Here is a 22,540-nt window from a genome sequence, read left to right on the forward strand (position 1 = left end):
CTAAATGGAACTTTTAAATACACTGCATAGTAGTCTTAGTGATTAAGTACAAACAGTTATTTTTGTGCAATACAGTGAGATTTTCATTTTAGAGTAATCCCACTATTGACTGGGAAAATATTTCTGCAACACAGTGATAGTTTACAGTTACATGTATTTGAACATACAATGTATCTTTGAATGAGTTACTTCCCACAGAAAAACTCTAGTCATCTGACCATTAAAGAGGTGCTTGGTGGAGAAACTACACATTCTAAGATAGACAACAAGTATTTTTTCAAATATTACTCATCACAGAAAAGGACTTAGTCCATAGGTTTTGAAAAGCTGAAAACTTTGGGGAACCTGTTGCATATCCTCTTGGTCTTTACTCCATAGATGATGGGTTTCACCATGGGTGGGACCAAAGCATAGATCTTGACCACAAAAATGTAGGTATGTGGAGCCACATGATGCCCAAACCTGTGTGTGAGAAAAGAGAAGGCTGGAGTATAGGACATTAAGATGATACAGAGATGGGAACCACAGGTGTCCAAAGTCTTGAGTTGGACATCCTCGGATGGGGGGGGTTGGAAGACAGTGTGGAGCATCAGGGCATAAGAACAAATGATCAGGATGAAGTCCACCTCCCATGTAAGGAAGACAGCAATGATGCTAAGCGCTTCTCATATGCCTGGACTCCCTATCACAAAGAATGTTATTCTTGACTTTGCCCTGTTAATGTTGGAAGATATGAAATTGATACTGTGAATATTTCATGTGAGAAAGGTGGAGATTTTCCACCATGAATAGAAATACAGGACTTGGCAATCTTCATAAACTTGTAATGTTTTTGTTTAAACCTGTGTTGTTACTTATCTGATGGATGAGTATTTATAGAGTCTAATTGACTGATAACTCTTTTCAAAGAAACAATTCTTTCTCAAACAGTTTTGTCTCTGTGTCTTCTTTTGCCACTTTAATAGAGGAGTTTCACTTTTGTGGAATATTGGAAGTCTTAATGATGCTCCAAGTCCAGTATTACCCAAGGATATCTGTGTGTGTGTGTACGTGCGTGCGTGTCTGTTTAAGATGCAACTCTAGTTCCGTGTGACATCACTCAGTTTTCTACAGTTTTATGTGACAATACTGATAGTATGTCTATAAAAGATTCAAGGGAAAATATGTAAATCTTGGCCAATAGGCTAAATTTTTAGCTATATGTTTATTTAAAGATGTCTCAGATCTTTCAGTTAACAAATACTAATTTGAAACTTTAAGACAATATTGTCTTCAGAATACTCCTTAGACCATCCCATGACACTCACATTCTGTAGAATGCACTTTAGAAAGAAAACCTACTCATTTTTATTGCAATAGCAAAATATGATGTCCCAAATTTTTAAAGTTTGTATTAATTAAAATCACACCCTGAACCTGTAATTCTTTGACAATTCATCAGTTATGCTGTATAATTAGAGGCAAAAGCAGCTTTTCCTAGAATTGTGTTGTGACATTGAACTCATCCCTTACCTACCCATTTATTCTACTTATGAAACGGCCTCTAATTTATATGGCCCCAATTAGATCTTGAATAATTTGGAAAGCATTTACTCTCTTTATGTTTTGGCTAATTGTGTAGCATTGGTATTTAGTCTCTAAAAGTTTGGTGGAATTCACCAGAGCTGCCAAGTGGGCCTGAAGTTTTCTGTGTTAGCAGGTTGCTAACTACAAATTCCATTTCTTTTGTAGGTAAAGGACCATCCAGGTCATCCATTTTTTCCTGCTGTTGCTGTAAATGTCCTCAGTGAATGCATCACAGGATTCACATTCACTTTACCTTGCCTTTAGGCTGTGGGTTGATGAGTCAGAAGGTTTTTTCTCAACGTCTACCCCACCATCAGCTTTAGATCTTCCATTTGTTTCTGTGCCACAGATAGGCCGCTCTCCATGTTCTTGACACTCCCTCAGGAGTAGAACTCTGTTACTTGTCTCTTGAGCCCAGCTAGTCTGGTGGTGGGAGCTGGGGGATATTCTATCACTGATTGTGCTGGTCTAGCCTGTCTTAGTGCTGTGTTCCTGGATCTTCTTGCTGATTCTGGCCCTCCTCGAGTGCTGTGGGAGACTTCTGATGAACCCATCTCAGCCTGGATTTATAGAGTTTGTTTTTGCTCCTTTCCCTTAGCACCAAGGAGGCTTCACTTGTGCTCTTCCTCCAGAGGCTGAAGGTTTTTGTTCCTTAGGGGAAAGGACCTAGGTGAGAAGTTGTTCCCATCCTGCAGAGGTTGCTATTCCCTCTACCAGGTCTGTTCCATGATGAAGGCCTTCTCAGGCCTCTAGTTCTGCCCTCAGACTTTCTCATGAGTACCTGGTCCAAGTCTGGGGAGAAAAACCTGAGTGTGTGTGAATTCTCCTTTGTGTCACACACATTTGGCTCCCAGCCATGCTATGTTCTCACATAGGTTCACCCTCAGCTTTGAAGAATTTGTTTAACAATTTCAACAAATTCTTTCTACTGGTTTGTGTGGCATCTGACATCTGCCCCTGGTGAGCATGGGCTGCTGTTTCAGCTCTCTTAGGAGTTCACTGTCCTTCCTTAGATTTTGGGTTAAACAGTTGCTCTGTGATTTCAACTATCTGACAGGTTCAAGAAAATGGTGAGTGTTTTGATTATCCAGTATTTTTTTTTTTTCGTCATAAGATCTCTGAGAGTTTTTCCAACTTTCTATATTCTAAGTAAAAGTTTTAAGTCCTGGTAGGAATTTTAAATCATGTTGTGTCCTCTGAGTAGAAGGATATCTATGTGTCCATTCTCAGCTTCCTATTACTGTGTTTGTCAAAGCATGGACTGTGGGCCACTGAATCACAAATATCCAGGATGACTGATGAAAAGCAAATATAATTTCATTTATGGGATACACCATGGAAGTTTTTGAATCTGATGATCTTAAAGTGGGCCTGAGCAATCTGCATTTTTAAGAGGTTTCAAATCTAAATTTTGAGAGCTATCATTCTGGAAAGTTGAGACTTGATTATTAATCAAACTGGTGGATGGAGAAAATGGGATAATCTTTAGGAAGTGGGATGGTTGAATGCAGAATTGGCTAACTCAAAACTGGACACCACCCTCCCCTCAACACACACACACACACACACACACACACACACACCCCAAACACCCACACACACCTGACTTGAACTAATTCACAGGGAACTTTGTTTCATTACCTATCTGATGTTCCTAAGGTCCTATCTTCTGGAACTGGTTTCTCACTTTCTAAACTTCACAGCCTTGGCTAATTATAGATTTCCTACTTTTGTCATAGCACTTGTCACATTGATATATCATAGTGTAATGTAACTAATAACAATGTAGTGCTTAAGAATGCAAACCTGGTGCCAATCATCCTGGGTTCAAATCCTGGCTTGAATTCTAACAATCTCTGTGACCACAGGAAACTCAATTAATTTCTCTATTCCCCAATTTCTTTAGGAAATGTATTTGTAAAATGAGGATATTAATACCACAAATTTTTTATACTCTGCATGAGAATTTTATGAGTTAATGTATTAACAGGAGGGACTATGAGAATGTAAACACTATATAAGTGTTAGATGTTATTATCCTGAAAGGAATGTTTGTATGTCTAAATCAGCTTTATCAAACTACTAGAGCAAAATGTGTTTTCTCTACTTAATATTCATGGTTGTAAAGCCCATCCTTTTTCTGCACTCTTATTTACTATATGCTGGGAAGAAGCTGTTATAGATTCGAAAATTTGGTAAAAATAAACTAAGTTTAATGAAGACACTTTCTCCGCCACACACACAAGTAGACTCACACACTTCCTGGCAGTGAGACTTTCTAAAGAAACCCCATGTTCTCGATACCCCTCCATGTATTTGGGGTTTAGTTAAAGTGTTCATTGGCTCTCAAGCCAAACTAAGTCCTCCAAAGTAGTCTTTACCACTAAGGAAGATGACATTTTGAAATCACATGCAATAGTTTTTTAATCTCAATCTTTTCAAGAACCATATGAGAAAGAAAAGATATATTTATTGTACACATCTCTGAGACTCTGAAACTAATTACAAATCTTGCCTTAAGCATCTCTGTATCCCCAGTGAATTCTGGTTAGTAATTAAACATTGGGTAATGGATCTAAACGGAGTGTGATTATGGAGGATGAAATAAGCAGTAGCAACAATTTTGACACCTGAACCTGTGAGAAACTCTGTTCTCGAGAGCTTCATTCAGTGAGATTTGGCTGTATATAGAATCATCGAGAGATTATAGCAAAATTATGGCTTTAGAGCTAGACAGACTTCAAATCCTAGCTCTTTTACTCACCAGCCCATTGAATATGAGCTTGTTGACCTATTTATCATATGGATATTCATGATAAGTAACTCTAAAAAATATTGCAACTGTTAAGTGATTATGTATACAGAACACAAAATAAAGAACTTGGAACCTATTAAATGTTCAATAAATGTTGATTCTCTTCACATTTTTAGCTTGAGGGGTGAAGTACTTGACTAAAACATTTTCCTGGTGGTAAGCTAATTTCTCGGTGCCTCAAAATGCACAGCAGAAGCTCAATTTTACATGAATCTAAGAATCACCTAGGGTCTTTAAAGTATAGATGCTTGAACACTCCCCACACTATACTTTTGCCTTCTCCAAAGTTTCATTTAAATCAAATTATACAGAATGTAGTCTTTTTTGTTTGATTTTTATCAATTTTTATCAATACCCACGAGATTTATTTGAGTGAAACTACAGAACACCAAAGAAAGCAATAGAATTTAATGACAGAGAGAAAAGATAATTACCTCCAAATTTTTGATAATTTGGCCAAAACCAGACTTCTTCAAAGTAATAATAGATTCCAGAAGAGTCTAGGATAATTACTTCAAAGGCTTAAGAAAATGTAATAATTGGAGAATGGAATTGTGTATCTAAAAAAGTATTCTAGAAGAGGGAGAAATAAAGAAAACTTCGGAGTAACAGATAACAGAGAAGATATCACCAAGATACTCTCACTAAGAAAATGTTGAAGTATGTATTTGAGAAAGAATGACATTTAGTCAAGAAGGAAGGCCCGAGGTGAAAAAAAGGGAAATTCCTAAATCTGGTCATAAGTCTTAAATGGTAAATCAAAGATAGGTGATGATATATCCTATTGATTTTAGATATCTCTCGTTTTTAGCCTTGGATGATTCTGCATAGATATTTTCATTTGTTTTGTATTTTGTTAAGGAAGCAATATTTTAATATTTTGCTAAACAGCCCTACTTGATAAGATATTTGCCTCAATGTAATCACTGTTACAACGTAGAATATATCTTTGGATGCGCTACCTACCCACAGAAAAACCTTGGCCTTCTGACTATTGAAAGAGGATTATTAATGAAAAATGCACACAGATAATATAATATTTGTTCATATTTTACTCACCAATGGAAAGGATTTAGTTCAAAGGCTTTGAAAAACTGAAAAATTTCAGGAACCTCTCTCATATCTTCTTGGTTCTTACCCCACAGATAACAGAGTTCACCATGAATGAAACCAGGAGATAGATGTTGGCCACAAATATGTGGACATGGGGAGCCACATAGTGTTCAAACCTGTGGATGAAAAAGAGAAGAAGGCTGGAGTAAAGGATACTTAGATGACACAGACATGGGAGCCACAGGTGCCCAAGCTCTTGACTCAGGCATCCTCGGAGGGTAGGTGGAAGACAGTGTGGAGTATGAGGACATAAGAACAAACAATCAGTATAAATACCACTCCTCCTTTAAGAAAGCCAACAATGGGTCTATAGGCTCTGCAGATTCTTGTCTCAGCACAGGCAATCTGGATGAGGGCCATGAACTCACAGTATGTGTGGGAAATAATATTGGTTCTGCAGTAGGCAAGCCAACTTAGCAGGAAGGGGTGAGGACTGAGAAGTGCTGTGCCCCGGAATACAATAGCTAGACCCAAACTCCCAGTTACAGAATGTGTCAGAATAGCTGAATGTCTTAATGGATTACAAATGGCTACATAACGATCAAAAGCCATGGCCAGGAAGAAGCCAGATTCCACGGTGGACCAATAGTGAATCAGGAACACTTGGACGAGGCAGACTTCAAAGTAAATTTCTCCATCACGGAACCAGAAGAAGCTGAGAAATTTGGGCACAGAGGTAGCACACACAATAAGGTCAGCCACAGCCAGCCTGCAGAGGAAGAGGTACATTGAGTCATAGAGTCTGGGGTCTATTGTGATGATAAAGAGAAGAGAGAAATTTCCCAGTAAGTCCAAAAGGTAGACCATACAAAAGGGGATGGAGATCCATATGTGGGTAGCCTCCAACCCAGGAATGCCAATGAGAATGAAGGCTGATGGATGGACATCTGTCTTATTGTATGCTGACATAATAAGCATCAGATATTTTAACTTTCGTTTCATGGGTTTTCCTCTAAAGCAAGTAAATGATAACTTATAAATTTTGAATCTCCTGAAGATTTAAGCAAACCAAACTGCAGGAAATTTTAGGCTATGGCAAAATTACAATGTTTGTAAATATTTAGATAGAAATTATTTCATCATCTGACTGAGTCTCAGACATTAGTTCAGAGTCATAAATTACAATGTGGCTGATATATAGATGCTAAACGAGGGAAAATATCTAGGTAAAAAAATCAGCGTTAAATGTATAAAGATCCAAAATCTTCCATCCATTGAGAAGAAAGTGATACTAATTGAAATCTGAAGAATGTGAAAGTCATGAGTTTGGATGCCTTAGTCAGAAAAGTGCACTTGTAAGACACAAGTTAGAATGAGACAGGAAGGATTACAGGATGATTTCAATAGAAAACAGACTCCTATTTTTCTAGATTTTAATTATAAAATCTATTTAGTTAATAAATTTAATCTATTTACTTAATAGATTTTATTTATAAGAGTTTGGGGACATGCCAAGTTACAGGATATAGCTTTGAGACTGACATACCAAAATATGGGAGGAAGTGTTGATTGTTGTGGCATGACCAGAAGAAGTTTCATTCACAACAACGTGGAACTCATTCAGGATGATGATAAGAGCGGGTTTGATGACCCACTCAGTGTGTCAGAAAATGAACAGCTCAATGCATTGCCCATGACTGTGCATTTGGACCAGAATTTGTGTTTACTCCCCATCTTACAAGCAAGAATTACAACAATCTGACTCTAACCTGCATTCTGAGCTTCCTTCACTTCCTTACACGTGTCCAATTAGTGAAATAACTTTATGACTTGCTCTCAATTAAGTTCACTCTACAGACAGTCTACTTCATCTAGCTTTCATGCATGACCTTTCCTTTTCTCTACATACTTCTCCTGTATTGAGTGATTCCTTGTCCTGCGTCATAATGTGATTTGCTGATCATACATGTTCCATTTCTTAAGACTATTAAAGCAACGTTTTAAAAGTCAATACTACTACCCTAATAAACAGTTTGTTTTTTATTTTCTTCTTTTCAGAAACATAATTAACACTGTTCCTGAGACACTCATTTTACTTTACCCACTATTATAGATACTTGTCGATTATGCAGTCTTTGTGATCAGGAAAAATTACCCTTAAATCAATGTCCACTAAAGTAGAGATTGGACTATATATAGCACACTGGGCATCAATACTGAATTACAATGATAACACATGTTTTTGCCTCTTAATCTGTTGTTGAAGTTTAATACCCACAATTTCTGCTTACTTTGTCTTTTTAGCCTTCAAGGTCCCTAGAGACATATGTTCTCTTTTGAGCATGGAAACAGCTGAATATGTGAGTCAAGGAACTTTAAAAATTCTAGAGAATGACATTTCTGAATGGTGATATAAATTGGGACAGATGAGGAATACAAGGAAACCAGATTATTGGGAATTTATGTCATAATTTGTAATTTCTAAATGTTTACTGTGAGTCAGTTGTTTTTCTGAGAACTTTTCACATAAATTTTAATCCTAATAATTAAGATAACTTGTATAAGGTTAAACAACTGGTAAGTGGTAGACCCGGTTTCTACCCTAGACACTAAATCTAGAGCCCTCATTCTTAATTGTTATGACAAATTGTCTTAATTATGTGACAGTTTTTTCAGATTTGTATCTGTGAGAGAGTGGATGGGGATTATTCTGGACATAATGGTAGAAAACACCATCATCTGGACCACTGGGTATTATGCTAAGTGAAATAAGTCAGGGGGAAAAAGTCAAATACCGTATGATCTCATTCATAACCAGAAGATAAAAACAACAGCAAGCACTTAGAGACAGAGATTGGATTGGTGGTTTCCAGAGGGGAAGGGGAAAGGTAGGAGGGCAAAAGGGGTGATTATGCACATGTGTGTGGTGATGGATTATAATTAGTCTTTGGGTGGAGAACATAACGTAATCTACACAGGAATCAAAATATAATGATGTACATTAGAAATTTATATAATATTATAAACCAATGTTACCATAATTTAAAAAAAAAAAACAACACATTGAGGCAGTTTGGCCCTGTGGCTGAGTGGTTAAGTTCGCACACTCCACTTTGGCAGCCCAGGGGTCACCAGTTTGGATCCTGGCCAAGGACCTACACACTGCTCATGAAGCCATGTTGTGGTGAAATTGCACATAAAAGAGCTAGAATGACTTGCAACTAGGGTATTCAACTATGTACTGGGGCTTTGGGGAGAAAGGTGGAAAAAAGGAAAAGGAAGATTGGCAACAGATGTTAGTTCAGGGGCACTCTTTAAAAGAAAAGAAAAAAGAAAGAAAAAGGATTCACACCCAATTAAGAGTCTAAAATGGATAACGGATGTAAAGGAATATAGACACAGTATAATGGGGCTGTATCACTATAGTTTGACTTTTTAACAGTGCCAATGTGCCCAATATAGTTATGGGTTATCTGTATAGTTTAACTAAGGAAATAAATAATGCAGAGCTACAATTGTATTCATCAGAAAAAAAATACAAACCAAGAAAACACAAATGAGATCTGACCTTCCATATTAATAAAATATTAAGGGGGCCAACCCTAGTGGCCTAGTGGTTAATTTTGGTGAGCTCTGCTTCAGGGGCCCAGGTTTGGTTCCTGGGCATGGACCTAAACCACTTCTTTGTCAGCGGCCTTGCTGTGGCAGTGGCTCACATACAAAAAGAGGAAGATTGGCAGTGGATGTTAGCTCAGGGTGAAACTTCCTCAGCAAAGAATAAATAAACAAATAAATAAATGAATAAATAAATAAACAAAATATTAAGAAAGTTTTCTAATCTCTCAAAATACCTTTTCCCATATGTATTTGCATAGAGAACTGGTCACCTACTCAATTCATGAAGGTGCTGACCCTGTGTCTTTGTTCTTCATGATATTTCTTCACACATAAAAACTCTCAGTAACTTGCTTAGTATTAAAGACTACTCACACACCAGCTCCTCTGAGACTACTTTTCTAGCTACCTTGAACCACCATTGATGCCTCTCTTCAGTGTCTTTATGACACGTGCACTTACCTCTCTTCTATGTCTTGTCGCATTGTATCTTATACTTCTGCATGTCTTTCTCCTTTATTATATTGCACTGATACTTGGCAGTGATCATGTCTTTTCATATATTTGCTATTGTTCCAATGAGCTAGTGAAGAAAAAGGCAAATAAAAGAAAAAAGAAGGGAGTGTTATTATTTTTCTGGTAAATAATTTCAATATACATTTAAGACCGACAGTGAATCACTATAAATATATTATAATCTACACCAGTCCCCAAACACTGTAGTGTGTCAACAGTTTCCTGATTTTGATACTAAATTTTTAAGACCCACCTAGGAATCAGTCTCCAACAAAATTGAATTCTGTCAACACTTTGTTCCTTATTTGACTACAAGATGGGGAAAAACGGGGAATAGAGGAAAGAAACTCAGATCTGCTTTTTAGGAAAAATAAAATAAATAGCCTATGATGTCTTCTGGCTAAATCCTACATCTTCTATCCACCTCTTTACAATAAGCAAACAAAAAAACAAACATGAATTGAGCATGTATTTGCACTATATTAGTGGCATTGCAGACATTATGCCATTTAATCCTTAAGGAAGTTTGTGGGCAGGTAATCATACAAGACACAGATAGAAAGCAAGTTAAAAATGTTCCATTCCTTTGCCTAAAGCTATTCTACTATGAAATCATTGCATTGGAATTTGAACCTGAGTATAATTACAAAGTTTGTAACCTTTATATTAACCGTTAGGAAATGAGTACTCCACAGGCTTTTGTAAATATAAGATGACATAAGGCATTCAAGTCTGCTTTCAGCCGCATGAATCATTGTTCAGATATCATAGATTTCTAAGGTTTCTTCAGATTATAGGGCTGATACACCTACACTTCCATTTTTGCTTCATCAGCCTTCCTCCGATGAACTGAACTAAGTAGAGAAGATCATGTACAAATTTATTTTCAAAAAATGTTGTATACCCTAGTTCCAACCTGTGACAGGGTAGTGATGTTGTAGCTTATAAGACAGACAATCTTTTCAGGGGCCACAATTCCAAATGGGTTCAGTTACTTCAAGAAATCTTGCACGAGCCTGTTTTTCAGAACCTGTCTGCTCTAACTAGAGCCCTGAAACCTCAGGGGTTCTGTGGGGGTGAGGAGGAGCACCCATCTCTCCTGTGGAAGCCTTCAGTTCTCTCACGACTTACAGCTTTTCGAAATGAGCTCAGTCATAGGCATGTTTTCTGATGTCTAAGGTTCCTATGGGCATGGAAGGGGCATGGCCTCCCTGTGGTGGAAGGGAATCAATCCACTGGGAACTGGAGATTTGAGTTCAGAACACAGGTTCTAAGTCTTTAGAGTTATTAACATCTTAACAACACGTAGTATCCAGGATGGGGGGCTTGGGGAAGTGAGTCTTCCTCAACTGTCTCTGGAACTTGCCTCTCAGTAGGATTGTCTGAGTCTCAGGATTTTAGGTGTTTAAAAATATCATATGTGTGTATTGGAAAATAGCCCCTTTGTTTTACATAATCCTTTTTATTTTTAGTACAGTAGATGTCTGCACCCACCCATCAGGATCTTAAAAGTTTATGTAGAGGCCTTAACTGGGTTGAATCATGTACATCATCCAGATGGGCTTAACAACATCTTACTCACTAAAGGCTTTGTCCTTGGAATAGCTCCTAACCTGGGAATCGTGAGCAGAACATACATTCCAAAGACAGGGGAGGGGGTAAGGAACCTGTGATCACCTGGATCTAGCTGCAGGGTCAGCAGGCAATCATGTCCTCTTGATGACCTCCTCCAACATTCCATCCCTCTTGACCAACTGTTAAAATCTTATATGCCTCCCCCTTCTTTAGCGTGCCCTGAGCTGTCAGCAAGGGGTTTACCAGCATGGAAGCGGCTCCTTTGGTGACTGGCTGGATGCATTGGAGGCAGATGCCAGAGCAACACTACATTCACATACAAGAGAAAACACAGATTAAGATAGTATTTCCCAAAATAAGTAACAATGTTTTCCACCAAGAGCCCCACGATCCAAACCATTGATTTGTTAATTCCTCTAAGCTAGGGATCAGATCACTCAGGGACTTCACTTGTGGCTTCATGTGATATGATAAAGATGATATATTAGCAGACTCATCAGGTATGAACACACAATATTCTGTTTGGATAATTGCACAGGTACCTCCTGGCAAGGTAGTAAGAATGTCCGAAGCCATTTTATCTTGGAGGACAGCTTTTCTCATTAGAGACATTTCAGTGCTCAGTAAAGACAAGCTTTGCTGGCTATCATTTAAGGCTTGCTTGGTGAATTTAGTAAAGGTTTCTATGGGTGTTATACTGCCCTCTAGGTCAATGCAGGAAACAAAGATGGTAGCCAAATGATTGTACCAGTAGAAAACAGAGTGTGCTCACCGGGCCTTGGGAAGAGGGAGGTTGGCAACGTTAGGAACTTAACGTGGTTGTGCATATCACACACAGGTGTGAGGAGATGAACTAGGGGCAGAATATGCCAGACCAGGACCCCCATTTTCTCCCTTCTTTCAATGGTGTGAGTTTCATTCCAGGGATCGTACGTTTCAACAGTTCTGGCTTGCACAAAGACAATGGGATTCCAGTGGAAATTGAGTAGTTCCCCTTCACTCAGGGGTACAAAATAACTCACCCATCCTGGGGGGACATCTCATTGTAAATTCCAGTAGAAAACACATTTCCCAGGCTTGAAGAGGCTTGGTGTTTTCAGCAGCATAGCACATTGATCCTCCATGAGAATTGGGGCAGAAGCTGCCTCTTACAATTTCCAAACCTTTATGGTGTTGGGCGTCTCTTTTTTTTCTTTTCACATTTCTTTTCCTTTTTTGTGAGGAGGATCAGCCCTGACCTAACATCTGCTGCCAATCCTCCTCTTTTTGCTGAGGAAGACTGGCCCTGAGCTAACATTCACGCCCATCTTCCTCTAGTTTATATGTGGGATGCCTACCACAGCATGGCTTGCCAAGTGGCGCCATGTCCACATCTGAAACTTTGAACCCTGGGCAGCTAAAGCGGAATTCGCACACTTAACCACTGAGCCACGGGGCCCGCCCCCTGGTGTTGGGTGTCTTGACAGGGGTCCTCCGTCTGGCATATGGGGCAACGTGCCCTGCTAGTTGATTACTCAAATGTATTAAAGCTTAGGATAGTACTTTAGTCCACTTGTCCAAGGTGGTTTCACTTATTAATAATTTAATCTGCTGTTTTAATATTCCACTCTTCTTTTCGATCAACCATGCTACTTGCAGGTTATAGTGGAGTTGGAATCTCTATTCAATGTTATGTTCTTTTGTTTAGTCTTCCATATCATGACCTTTAAAATGTGGTACCTGATCATTGTCTATTTGATGAGGATATTTGTACATGGTCCTCAGCTTCCTTAATCCCCTAATGGTGGCAGCTTGGTTTGTACTGCAACAAGAGAAAGCTTGGGTTAGGCCAGATGCAGGGTCCATATGAACGAAGGCACATTTAGAACCCTCACTAAGAGGAAGGGGTCAAATATAATAAACTTGTTAGTCCCTCACTGTTCCGGAACTCCAGTGTGTCAACACGAAATAACCAATAACCATTCTATAGATAAGGGAGATAGAAGAGTTTTACTTGAGCCAGAGTGAGGATTATAGTCCAGGTAGGCCTTTTCCAGAAAGGAAGAGAGCTTTCCAGAGAAGCTTGGTTTTCAGCACACTCTTATACCTTTTCAGAACAGAGAACATAACGTTAAACATGCCCAGGATACATTTCCATCAAAGTTTCAAAGAGGTAGTCAGTTACACATTATCAGGTAAACATGACCTTGAAGCTGGGAAAGGGACTAATAAAGGCATTACCAACAGGGTTTTACAAAAAGGGGCTTACTAATAGGGTGTCGGAGGGGAAGTAAGGATTCTTATCTTAAGACAGTACATTCTTCCTCTAAAGGTTAAAGCAGATGCACAATGTATGTTTGATAGGCCATGAGTCAGGCTTCTTTAGTTCAAGCCGACTCAGATTTGAACCCAACTAATTACCCTATATACCTTAATATGTGAAAATCTCTTCTCAGGTAGATGGCCCCAGAATCCTTTGGCAGCTGCATTGAATATTGTTTAGAACACACAGGACATGTTGTTACTGTATCAACCAGGTAACGATTTTTCAAGGACACTCTGGCATTAGTGGCAATACACCATCCCACCTGGATGCAAGGGTGACTGCTCTTCTTATGGACCCTACGTGTTGTATCTACTGAAGGGGCAATTGTTAGGTTTGTACCTGAACTAGGGCATTAGTTTCCTGATTGCCAGGGGTGTTATGAGCTGAGAGGTGGAAACTGCAAGGACTGCCTCAGGCTCTTGCAGGCAAACCCAAGTGTCTTTCCATATAGCCTGAGCCCTCAAGGGTTTATTCATGATCATCAGTTTTTTGGCTTTCCATTGTCTAGACCATAGGGTTAATCCCTTTAGAATAGCCCTATTGACTTATTATCAGAAGTCTAGAGTAATTACTATTTTAACTTTTCCTTTGTATTAAGGGTTGGACTTAATGGGGCTCTATGTCCATTTCATTGTCAATCACCACAACATCCTCCTCTTTGTTCTTATCAGTTTCCCAGGATTCCAACACTTAGTGTCTCAATCAGACTTTGTTACAAATGTTTTGAACTTAATTCATGGTGGCTTGCCCTCCTAGTTTTGCAAAATGGCAAACGGCATGCTAAGGTCTCCAATTTATTATCCTGCTCTCCCACCTTGTCTGCCAGCCCCGAAGTTAGCAGAACAGTGACAACTACACACCCTTCTCTAACCTTAGCTCTTGCAACTTTCTAACTTGAGCTTCGGCCTCTGTGTTGGTTGTTGGAGGCCACCTGAACTGCCCACAACAGAGGCCAGCCCACTGTGGCAACCATTCATTTCCTTTCTTTGCCACAGTGCACTATGGACATTTCCTCAAACAAACCCATGAAACCAGCCATAGTTTTTAGCATGTTCCTGTACTCATGTGGTGTGGTCTACAAGCATGTAACATACAGGTCACCCCTCCCCACGTAAAGGTCGATGTCCTACTCAGGATTTCGCCGATGGATGCCTGTTTTCCAAAGCTTGTTTCTTCTGTCTCATGGCTGGCTTGCCAATTGTTGGTTCCCAAACTGGCCCACTTAGAGGGAAGGCAGGGAGAGACTGAAGAAAGAGGCAGACCACTCCAGATTAGTAGGTGTCAGGCTTAATAAGCAGAGGAATTTACATACAAGGTTTGTTTTGGGCACCCACAAGATGAGTAGATATCTGCACCCAGCAGCCAGAATCCTAAATGTTTATATAGAGTCCTTAATTGGTGTCAGTCTCGTTTGCTGTCCAAATGACCTCAACAACGCATTGCTCTCTCAAGGTTACATCTTTGGAATAGATCCTAGTGGGGGAATGGTGAGTGGAATATACATTCCCAGGACAGGGAATAGGGTGAGGAGCCTGTGATTGCCCAGGTCTAGCTCGCATGTCAACCAGAGGTCAAATCCACTTGAGGGCTTGCTCCAATGATATAATCATAATATTGACAATGAAACAATGATGTTTTTTATCTTCCTTGAACTACATCTTCCAGAATTATTCTATACAAATAATTTCATTATTTTCCAATAAATATTATGTGTGCTTACCTATCAAAAAATTCTCCTGGATTACCTCCAAACAGACCTGACTCCCATAATGATTTCTTGTGCAGCTGGCATATTTTCATGCAACCTACTGAGAAGGAGAGAACTAGAGAAAGAATAGGATTGCGGAGATTGGAGTTTAAGAATTCTATTTTAGAAGTACTCAATTAAAACTCATATTAAACACCCAGACGGAGATACCAAGTTGTTGAGTGTGTAAAGAAATTTTATTTAGTATATTGGGCAGGGATGGTGATAGGAAATTGGAAATTTTCAGCACATACATTCTATTTGTAGCCATAGGAATAATTGTGATCATAGAAGGGGAGACTATAAATGTGCAGAAGATTATGGTAGAACAAAAAATACATCCAAGAGAGAAGGAGAAACTGGAGAAACGTGTAAGGAAGTAGATGACACAAAGTATCTTCACTGATTGCCTGATTATCCTCACCCTCCACATCCATCCAAGAGCAAGCTCTGCTGATTCTACCTTTAATTCGTCTGAAATCTTTTAATTCATTTTATCTTGATAAGCGTAGTCTGAATCCAAGCCAGTATTAGATTTCTTCTGCCATAGTCCACGAGTCAGTTATCTATTTGCTCCTGCCGCAGACCTAGCAGTCATCTTTCGTTCCTTTTTGTTCTTCACAATCATTTCATAAATTCACCTCTAAAATATATGCATAACCCAATCTTGTTTCATTATTTATATTTTAGCTACCTTAGAAAATCTGACATCATCGTAAATGTTATCTTTGAAAATAGCCTTAGAATTGACCTTGTTTCCAATCTTGACATTCTACAACAATTGTCTAGAGAGGAGATCAAATTACCAAGTGCAGAAAAAAACAGTTTCCTATGGCACTTAGACTGAATTTAAGCTTTTCTTATTGATCTATATGGTCCTAAATGACCTGGTTTGCACCGCTCTTTAACCTTCTCTATACCACTCTTTCCCTTTGCTTACCTTGTCCAACTAATTTACCCTTTTTCTCTTCCTCAATACTTAGCAAGAATTTTCTCCCAGTGTGGAAAATAGTCTTTGGATCATGTTCTGATATCTTTTTCTTGCAATACTCTTCCTTAGTTCTTTTAATTGCTGGTTTATTCTTACCATTCAGGTCTTAATTCAAATATTATCTCCTCACAGAGATCTTCCTTGACCTCCTTTTTCTAAGTTCTTCCTACCTCTAGTCAGTATCCATCACATCCACCTCTTATCTTCCATCAAAGAACTTTTTAATTTTCTGAAACATTATGTTTTTTAAGTTTGTTGTTGATTTCTCCCACTAAAACAATTATTCATAACATCATGGATCTTGTCTACTTTGTTTATTACATTTCCAGTCCCTAGAATATTACCTATTACCTAGTTCCTAGAGAAGAGTTAATTTGATGACAGAGCTCATTTAATGAATAAATCTAGGAATGTGAAAAAATTCCACGTGCATGGTGGAATAGTAAGGGATCATAAAGCTTCTTTGCAGGGTAATGTTCAGAACAGTAGGTGTGCATAGTTTTATGTATTTTTCTCTTTAATTCTAAAATATTATTATGCATATAGAATGGACATTTATACTTTTTCTAATCAATGGAGCAATGAAAATCACACATATATCCAGGGAACCGGAGAAGTCTTAAGTGAATTATGGAATATAAAATTAACGGTACCTTTTGTGACCATTAAAGTTATAATTATGAAAAGTGTAGCATTAAGAGAAAGGTCTTTGTTGCACTATATTTTCTAGGAAATTGGGAATTATGTATACTTAACCAAGTCAAAAATCATTATGGAAAACCAATGTGGTTATAAATTCGAAAGATTTTAGTGTAAGAAGTGTATCTGTTGACTAAGTGGTTTTGGCCAACCAGTATGTCCCCATTGAAAAGAGTTTTATAATGAGACAGATTCCATTAAAGAAATTATCTGTTTTCTTCCCCTGTCCTTGGATTGTTAATAAAAACAGTGGGAGAACAACTCTGAGGAGTTTGGTGTTATCTTCTGCCAAAGAGCCTCTGCTCTGGCATACGCTGGGCTCCACAGGGAACCCATGCACACCCGGGCCACTTTCTTGGCTCCTGGGAGACTTCATTCTAGAACTATTAATATAGTTGAGGTTAGCTGGTTATAATAAAGACAGGCCAGAAGCTTCTGGTGATATAGGACAGGTGAGGTCAAGGATAACAGAATCTCCTGAATATCTCCCTTCACCACCAAAGATACAGAGGAGGAGGCCCTGGATACTTCATCAAGGCCAAAGGGATGAAAAAATAGAATGACATTGGAAGATTAAAATGAGTGCTCTAGGGTAGCAGGCGGTGAGGAAATGATGGGGTAATGATTACTATCTTCTATAAAGGAACCACCTCACCAAATTGACAAGATGTATAAAATCTTTTTTATTACATCCTTCTTATTTCTATCAATTCATGATCTGAATCAACTGTGATATTTCTTAAACCACCAGATCTTACTTCTCTTTAGGATTTTCCCTTTTCCTAGTAGCTTTATAGTCTTCCCATCTGATCTTGTCTCCAGGAAATGCATGCGACCCATTGAGGTTTTCTAAGAATAACTAATGCCAGTGAAAAGAGGAGACATAAAAGTAACAACCCTTTGACCCCCTGTTTAGTCAAATCCTAGGGCAAAGTATACACGTCAGCATTTGATATGTACAAAAGACCCAAGGATAACCCAGGTTAAGATATTTATCAAGGAACTGAGAGTGAAGTGTTCTAGGCTGAAGTACAGAAAGAAGCACCTGGAAGGAGAGGGATTACATGAGCTTACTCTCCTTTCCACTTCTGCACACTCAGGAATGCTACCTGCACATGTCATGTCTGAAGTATGTATCATTGTTGCTGAAGTGAGAAGCAGGAGCTTTGTGACCTACTGAAGAAAAGTCAGTTCCTGTAGTGGCAATGGGACAAAGAGAAGGAAATTCCAGGCAAGTATTGTGTCCATGTGTCTTCTGGGGAAATAGACTAAAGGATGGTGTCCCAAATAGGATTCAAGCTGTCTGACTCCTTCACTTTGCTACACTATACTGCAAAAAACTCTAAGGCCATCTAAATTTCTAATTCAGGCCTTAGTCACTAAGTCTCCAGAAGAAAGTGAAGATCAAAGAACAGTGAGCCCAGGTGCTGACGAACTTGTAAAAAGTGTCTCTGCACAAAAGGTTGTCCTCTTGGCAGAAGAGTTAATGGGCCTATTGTATGGGCCAGTTAATCCCTCAATGTGCAACGTATGCAAAATTCCTTTGTAAGTACACTGTTTGCTATTTTGCATTTCTAAATTTGCTTAGTTTATCTCTATTGTTTTTCTTTAATTTGGTAGAATTTTCTTAGGTTTTGTCCTCTTTTAAATGGCATCCTCTTATTTTTTTACTATTCTGCTAAATCCCACTTTTTTCTTATTTTCATCACTTCCTGTCTTCTATTTTTCTAGGGATTATTGTTGGTGTTATTTTAAAATTCTAAATTCAAAGTTTCTTTGTTGATTTTCTCTTTATCATTCATATAATAAAAGCAAAGCAGTCTGTAAATTTACTGCAAAGTTTGAATTAGAATTATGCCACACAAATGGCATATGTTCTCATATTTTATAATTTTATAAGGGGGTATTCCTTTGAGCTTGACTTAATCATTAATAGAAGAGTTGTTCTAAAAAGCAAATCAAATTGCATAATTGTGAGTGTGCTTTACCTACCCTTTGCCTACAAATATCTAGTTCATAAACTTCTATTTGATCTGCTGAAGTAAAGCTATTATTCAAAATAAATTTTCAGCTTTCACTTTTATAGCTCTCATTTCTTGGAAAAATCATCTAAAATATGTGCCATTAGAATTATTTATCCATACATGCTAATTCGGTGTGGCATAGTGGACATTCAAGTGAAATTTAGGAAAGAATCATCTGTTCTCTTCATTCTACAATTTCATTACCATTTTAATATATTTTAAAAATACTCAAAAGATAAATGTGATACTTAGGTGAGACAATTAAATGTAGAGTTCTTCAAGGGTCATTCAAATACAATTGCAATTTTCTTTGAAAATCCCCCAAATATTTGAAAAATATTAACATATTACTAAATAGCCTATGGATCAAAGAAATTAAAAGAAACACTAGAAAGTAGTTTGAAATGAGTGAAAATGAAACAAAACATATTAGAATTAGTGAGAAAATACTAAAGCACTACTTTTTTAACAAGGAAAAACAATGCTCATTTGTTATAAAACATTTTTTCCAAAGATTGCTATAAAGAAGCAATATTTTGTTTCTATTTCCCTTAATGTGCGACTCCCTATCTCTGCTAACAGATGAGCTTGTAATGTTTCAGACTTTACACCATGCAGAGACACGTATAAAGGATATTTTTTAGGCTACCAGAGTAACATATAATAAATGGGAACTTTCTCTCATCAATTAACAGTATATCATGAGGGCCTCACCTATGTGTTTTATAACACAAGAAGGCAGTCACAGACAAAAGCTTATTTCTCAAATAAGTATTCCAACTTCTCCCACATACAAACCCCCAAAATTCCTTAACTTTCTCAGACATCAGACACTGATGTCTTCTGATTGCGAACTTTATTTAAGTTATAATATTCTCTTTATTTTAAAGGTCCAGAATGCTTCAGAACCAAGATTATCTGTGAATCCTTTGACTCATACAAGTGGAATAAATCTCCCTACATATTGAGTCATGAAAGTCATAAAACTGTTTATTCATATAACTTTTACTGCATTAATCTCTTGGGAATTTAATCACTGGTTTGCATCAGTTTCTCCCCTATTAGAATATTAATATCTAAATTTAGGGATGGGTCCTATGTATCATTGTATCCTTAGGGTGTAAAAAATTGCTGAACATTTTATATAAATCAGTAGATAAAGGCATCAGTAAAGAAATGGACAAATGGGTATAAAAGAATCTACACCACTGCACAACTGAAAGCAGCCAGTAGTTTTCATCATGTCTTTGTCAAATGATACCAATCTTCATCCCAGTACATTTGTTCTCCTTGGCATTCCAGGGATGGAGGCCATCCACTCTTGGCTATCAGTGCCCTTCTGCCTCATCTACTTGAGTGCTCTCCTGGGAAATTTCTCGATTTTATTTATTATCAGAACAGATTCCAACCTGCATGAGCCCATGTACTTCTTCCTTTGCATGCTCATTGTGGCTGACTTGATCATCTCCACTACTGCTATGCCCAAAATCCTCAGCAATTTTTGGTTCCATGACAGGGAGATCTATTTTGAAGCCTGCCTTGTACAAGTGTTTCTCATTCATTCCCTCTGCAGCATGGCCTCAGGGTTTATCTTGGCCATGGCCTTTGACCGATATGTGGCAATCTGCAATCCTCTGAGACATTCTACTATCCTGACACATAGAGTCATCAAGAACTTGGGGCTGGCTGTTGTCTTCCGTGGGGCTTTGCTCTTCAGTCCTCAACCCTTCATGCTTTGCTGGCTTCCTTACTGCAGAACTAATGTCATCCCTCACACTTACTGTGAATTTATGGCTCTGATCAAGCTTGCTTGTTCGGAGACAAGGACCTACAGAATATACAGCCTGACTGCTGCCTTCCTTACTGGAGGTATAGATTTCATATTAATCTTATGTTCTTACGTTGTCATCCTCTATACTGTCTTCCGTCTTCCATCCAAGGCTGCTCAACTCAAGACCTTGGGCACTTGTGGATCCCATGTGTGTGTGATCTTAGTGGCTTATACTCCAGCCTTTTTCTCCTTCCTCATTCACAGGTTTGGGCACCATGTGGCTCCTCATATTCATATCTTCGTGGCTAACATCTACCTCCTTGTTCCACCCATGGTGAACCCAATGATCTATGGCGTAAGAACTAAGAGGATCAGAGAACGATTCCTCCAAGTTTTGACATCTCACAAATTCTAAAACAAACAACTCTTCACTTAACGAGTTTTTATGACTTATGGGGGGAAAAAGACATTAACCCTTTTTCTAGAAGCCTAAATCCCTACATCTTCTATTTGTAATATTTAAAATATTAATTAGCATTGATTAGATTTTGTTCTTCTCCAGAAACTTGCTAGGGAGATGGCTGACTTAGGTGATTTATTCTTAATATATTTGCTTGATGATAAAATATCTTTACTGTTATGTGATCTTATTCATTATGTTTACTTCCAGAAGACTATTCTGTGGTTCAGTCTTATCAGCTTAATCAGAGATTCTTTTTTCCTGAGGAAGATTCGTCCTGAGTCAGCATATGCTGCAAATCTTCCTCTTTTTGCATATGAGCCACCATCACAATGTGGCCACTGATAGATGAGTGGTGTAGGTCTGCACCCAGGAAATGAATCCAGGCCCCCAAAATAGAGCACACTGAACTCGATCACTAGGCCACTGGGGCTGGCCTAGCAGTGGTTTTATTGACTCATTTTCTCTGACTTTCACTAGAGTGCAGTGCATTTTCAGGTCTCAATTAGTGGGATTGTTTATATCTTCTGCACGCTAAGACTGAAAGAATTTTCAATTTGTAACCTGGAAATTGAGATGGTTCTAGCAAAATGTTCTCTGAATAGATAGTTGAGCAAATCATCATGATATGCTTTCCAATGGCCTTCCTGCAATTTTTCGTGACATAGTCTTATTTTATTCTGTCTAGCTAACATTATCTTAAAGTTTCTATATAATATCTATTCCCATGAACACTTCTCCAGAAGACTTAATGACATCCACAATTATCCTACCATTTTTCCTTTTTCTGTTTCCTCAGTGTGGTTCAAGTTGATTCAGTTGATTCTTTGAAAGTATCTACAGCTTCCACTCTCATTTTCTGATGACTTTCATACTCTAATTCTACCTTCTCCCAATCTATATTATAAAAGAGAAAAACATTCTGTTCTGGTATTTCCTTATAATTCATCTTTCTAACAACTCTTGACTGTGACATTGCCCTTTCTTTCTTTTTTGGAAGTTCAGTGACTCTTATTTGTATGGAATATTGTATAGGATAAGTCATATTTGATATATAATACAATGATTGGTTTCTTTAAGATCTACACTATTTCCAGACCAATATAGTTTTGTCATTAGGCCATAGCAGCAAATTTTACCAATCTCTTCTACCGCTACAGTATCTCTCTCAATATGTAGTTATACAGTATCATGTCACTTTTTCCTTTGAATTTTTTATTTCTTCTTTCTGGACACGTGGGTTGTCAGGTGTTAGGTACTACATGACCCCTTTTTTGCTGACTGCCATATGATTTCACACATTCTCCCTTGAAAGGAAAGTGTTAACTGTGTGCTCATATTTCTGATAGCCTAAACTTATTTTATAGTCTTCTATTTCACATTGCCCTAGTTAAGATGGAATA

General features: G+C 38.1%; 1 protein-coding gene and 1 pseudogene across 1 annotated transcript; one reads left to right on the top strand and one right to left on the bottom strand.

Moving 5' to 3' along the window:
* Nucleotides 1–305: 305 nt before the first annotated feature.
* On the bottom strand, nucleotides 306–9,534 carry LOC124225515 (olfactory receptor 52D1-like; annotated as a pseudogene).
* Nucleotides 9,535–20,147: 10,613 nt separating this feature from the next.
* LOC124251806 (putative olfactory receptor 52P1) lies at nucleotides 20,148–21,092 on the top strand. Its single transcript, XM_046684686.1, has one exon. It carries the CDS (start codon nucleotides 20,148–20,150, stop codon nucleotides 21,090–21,092), a length of 945 nt encoding a protein of 314 aa, XP_046540642.1.
* The last annotated feature ends 1,448 nt before the right edge of the window (nucleotides 21,093–22,540 follow it).

The sequence above is a fragment of the Equus quagga genome, chromosome 14 (assembly GCF_021613505.1).
Source record: "Equus quagga isolate Etosha38 chromosome 14, UCLA_HA_Equagga_1.0, whole genome shotgun sequence".
In the NCBI taxonomy this organism is placed as follows: Eukaryota; Metazoa; Chordata; class Mammalia; order Perissodactyla; family Equidae; genus Equus; species Equus quagga.

What these genes read in the sequence shown, in the direction of transcription:
- LOC124251806 (XM_046684686.1), top strand. Translation starts at nt 20,148, where the DNA reads ATGTCTTTGTCAAATGATACCAATCTTCATCCCAGTACATTTGTTCTC.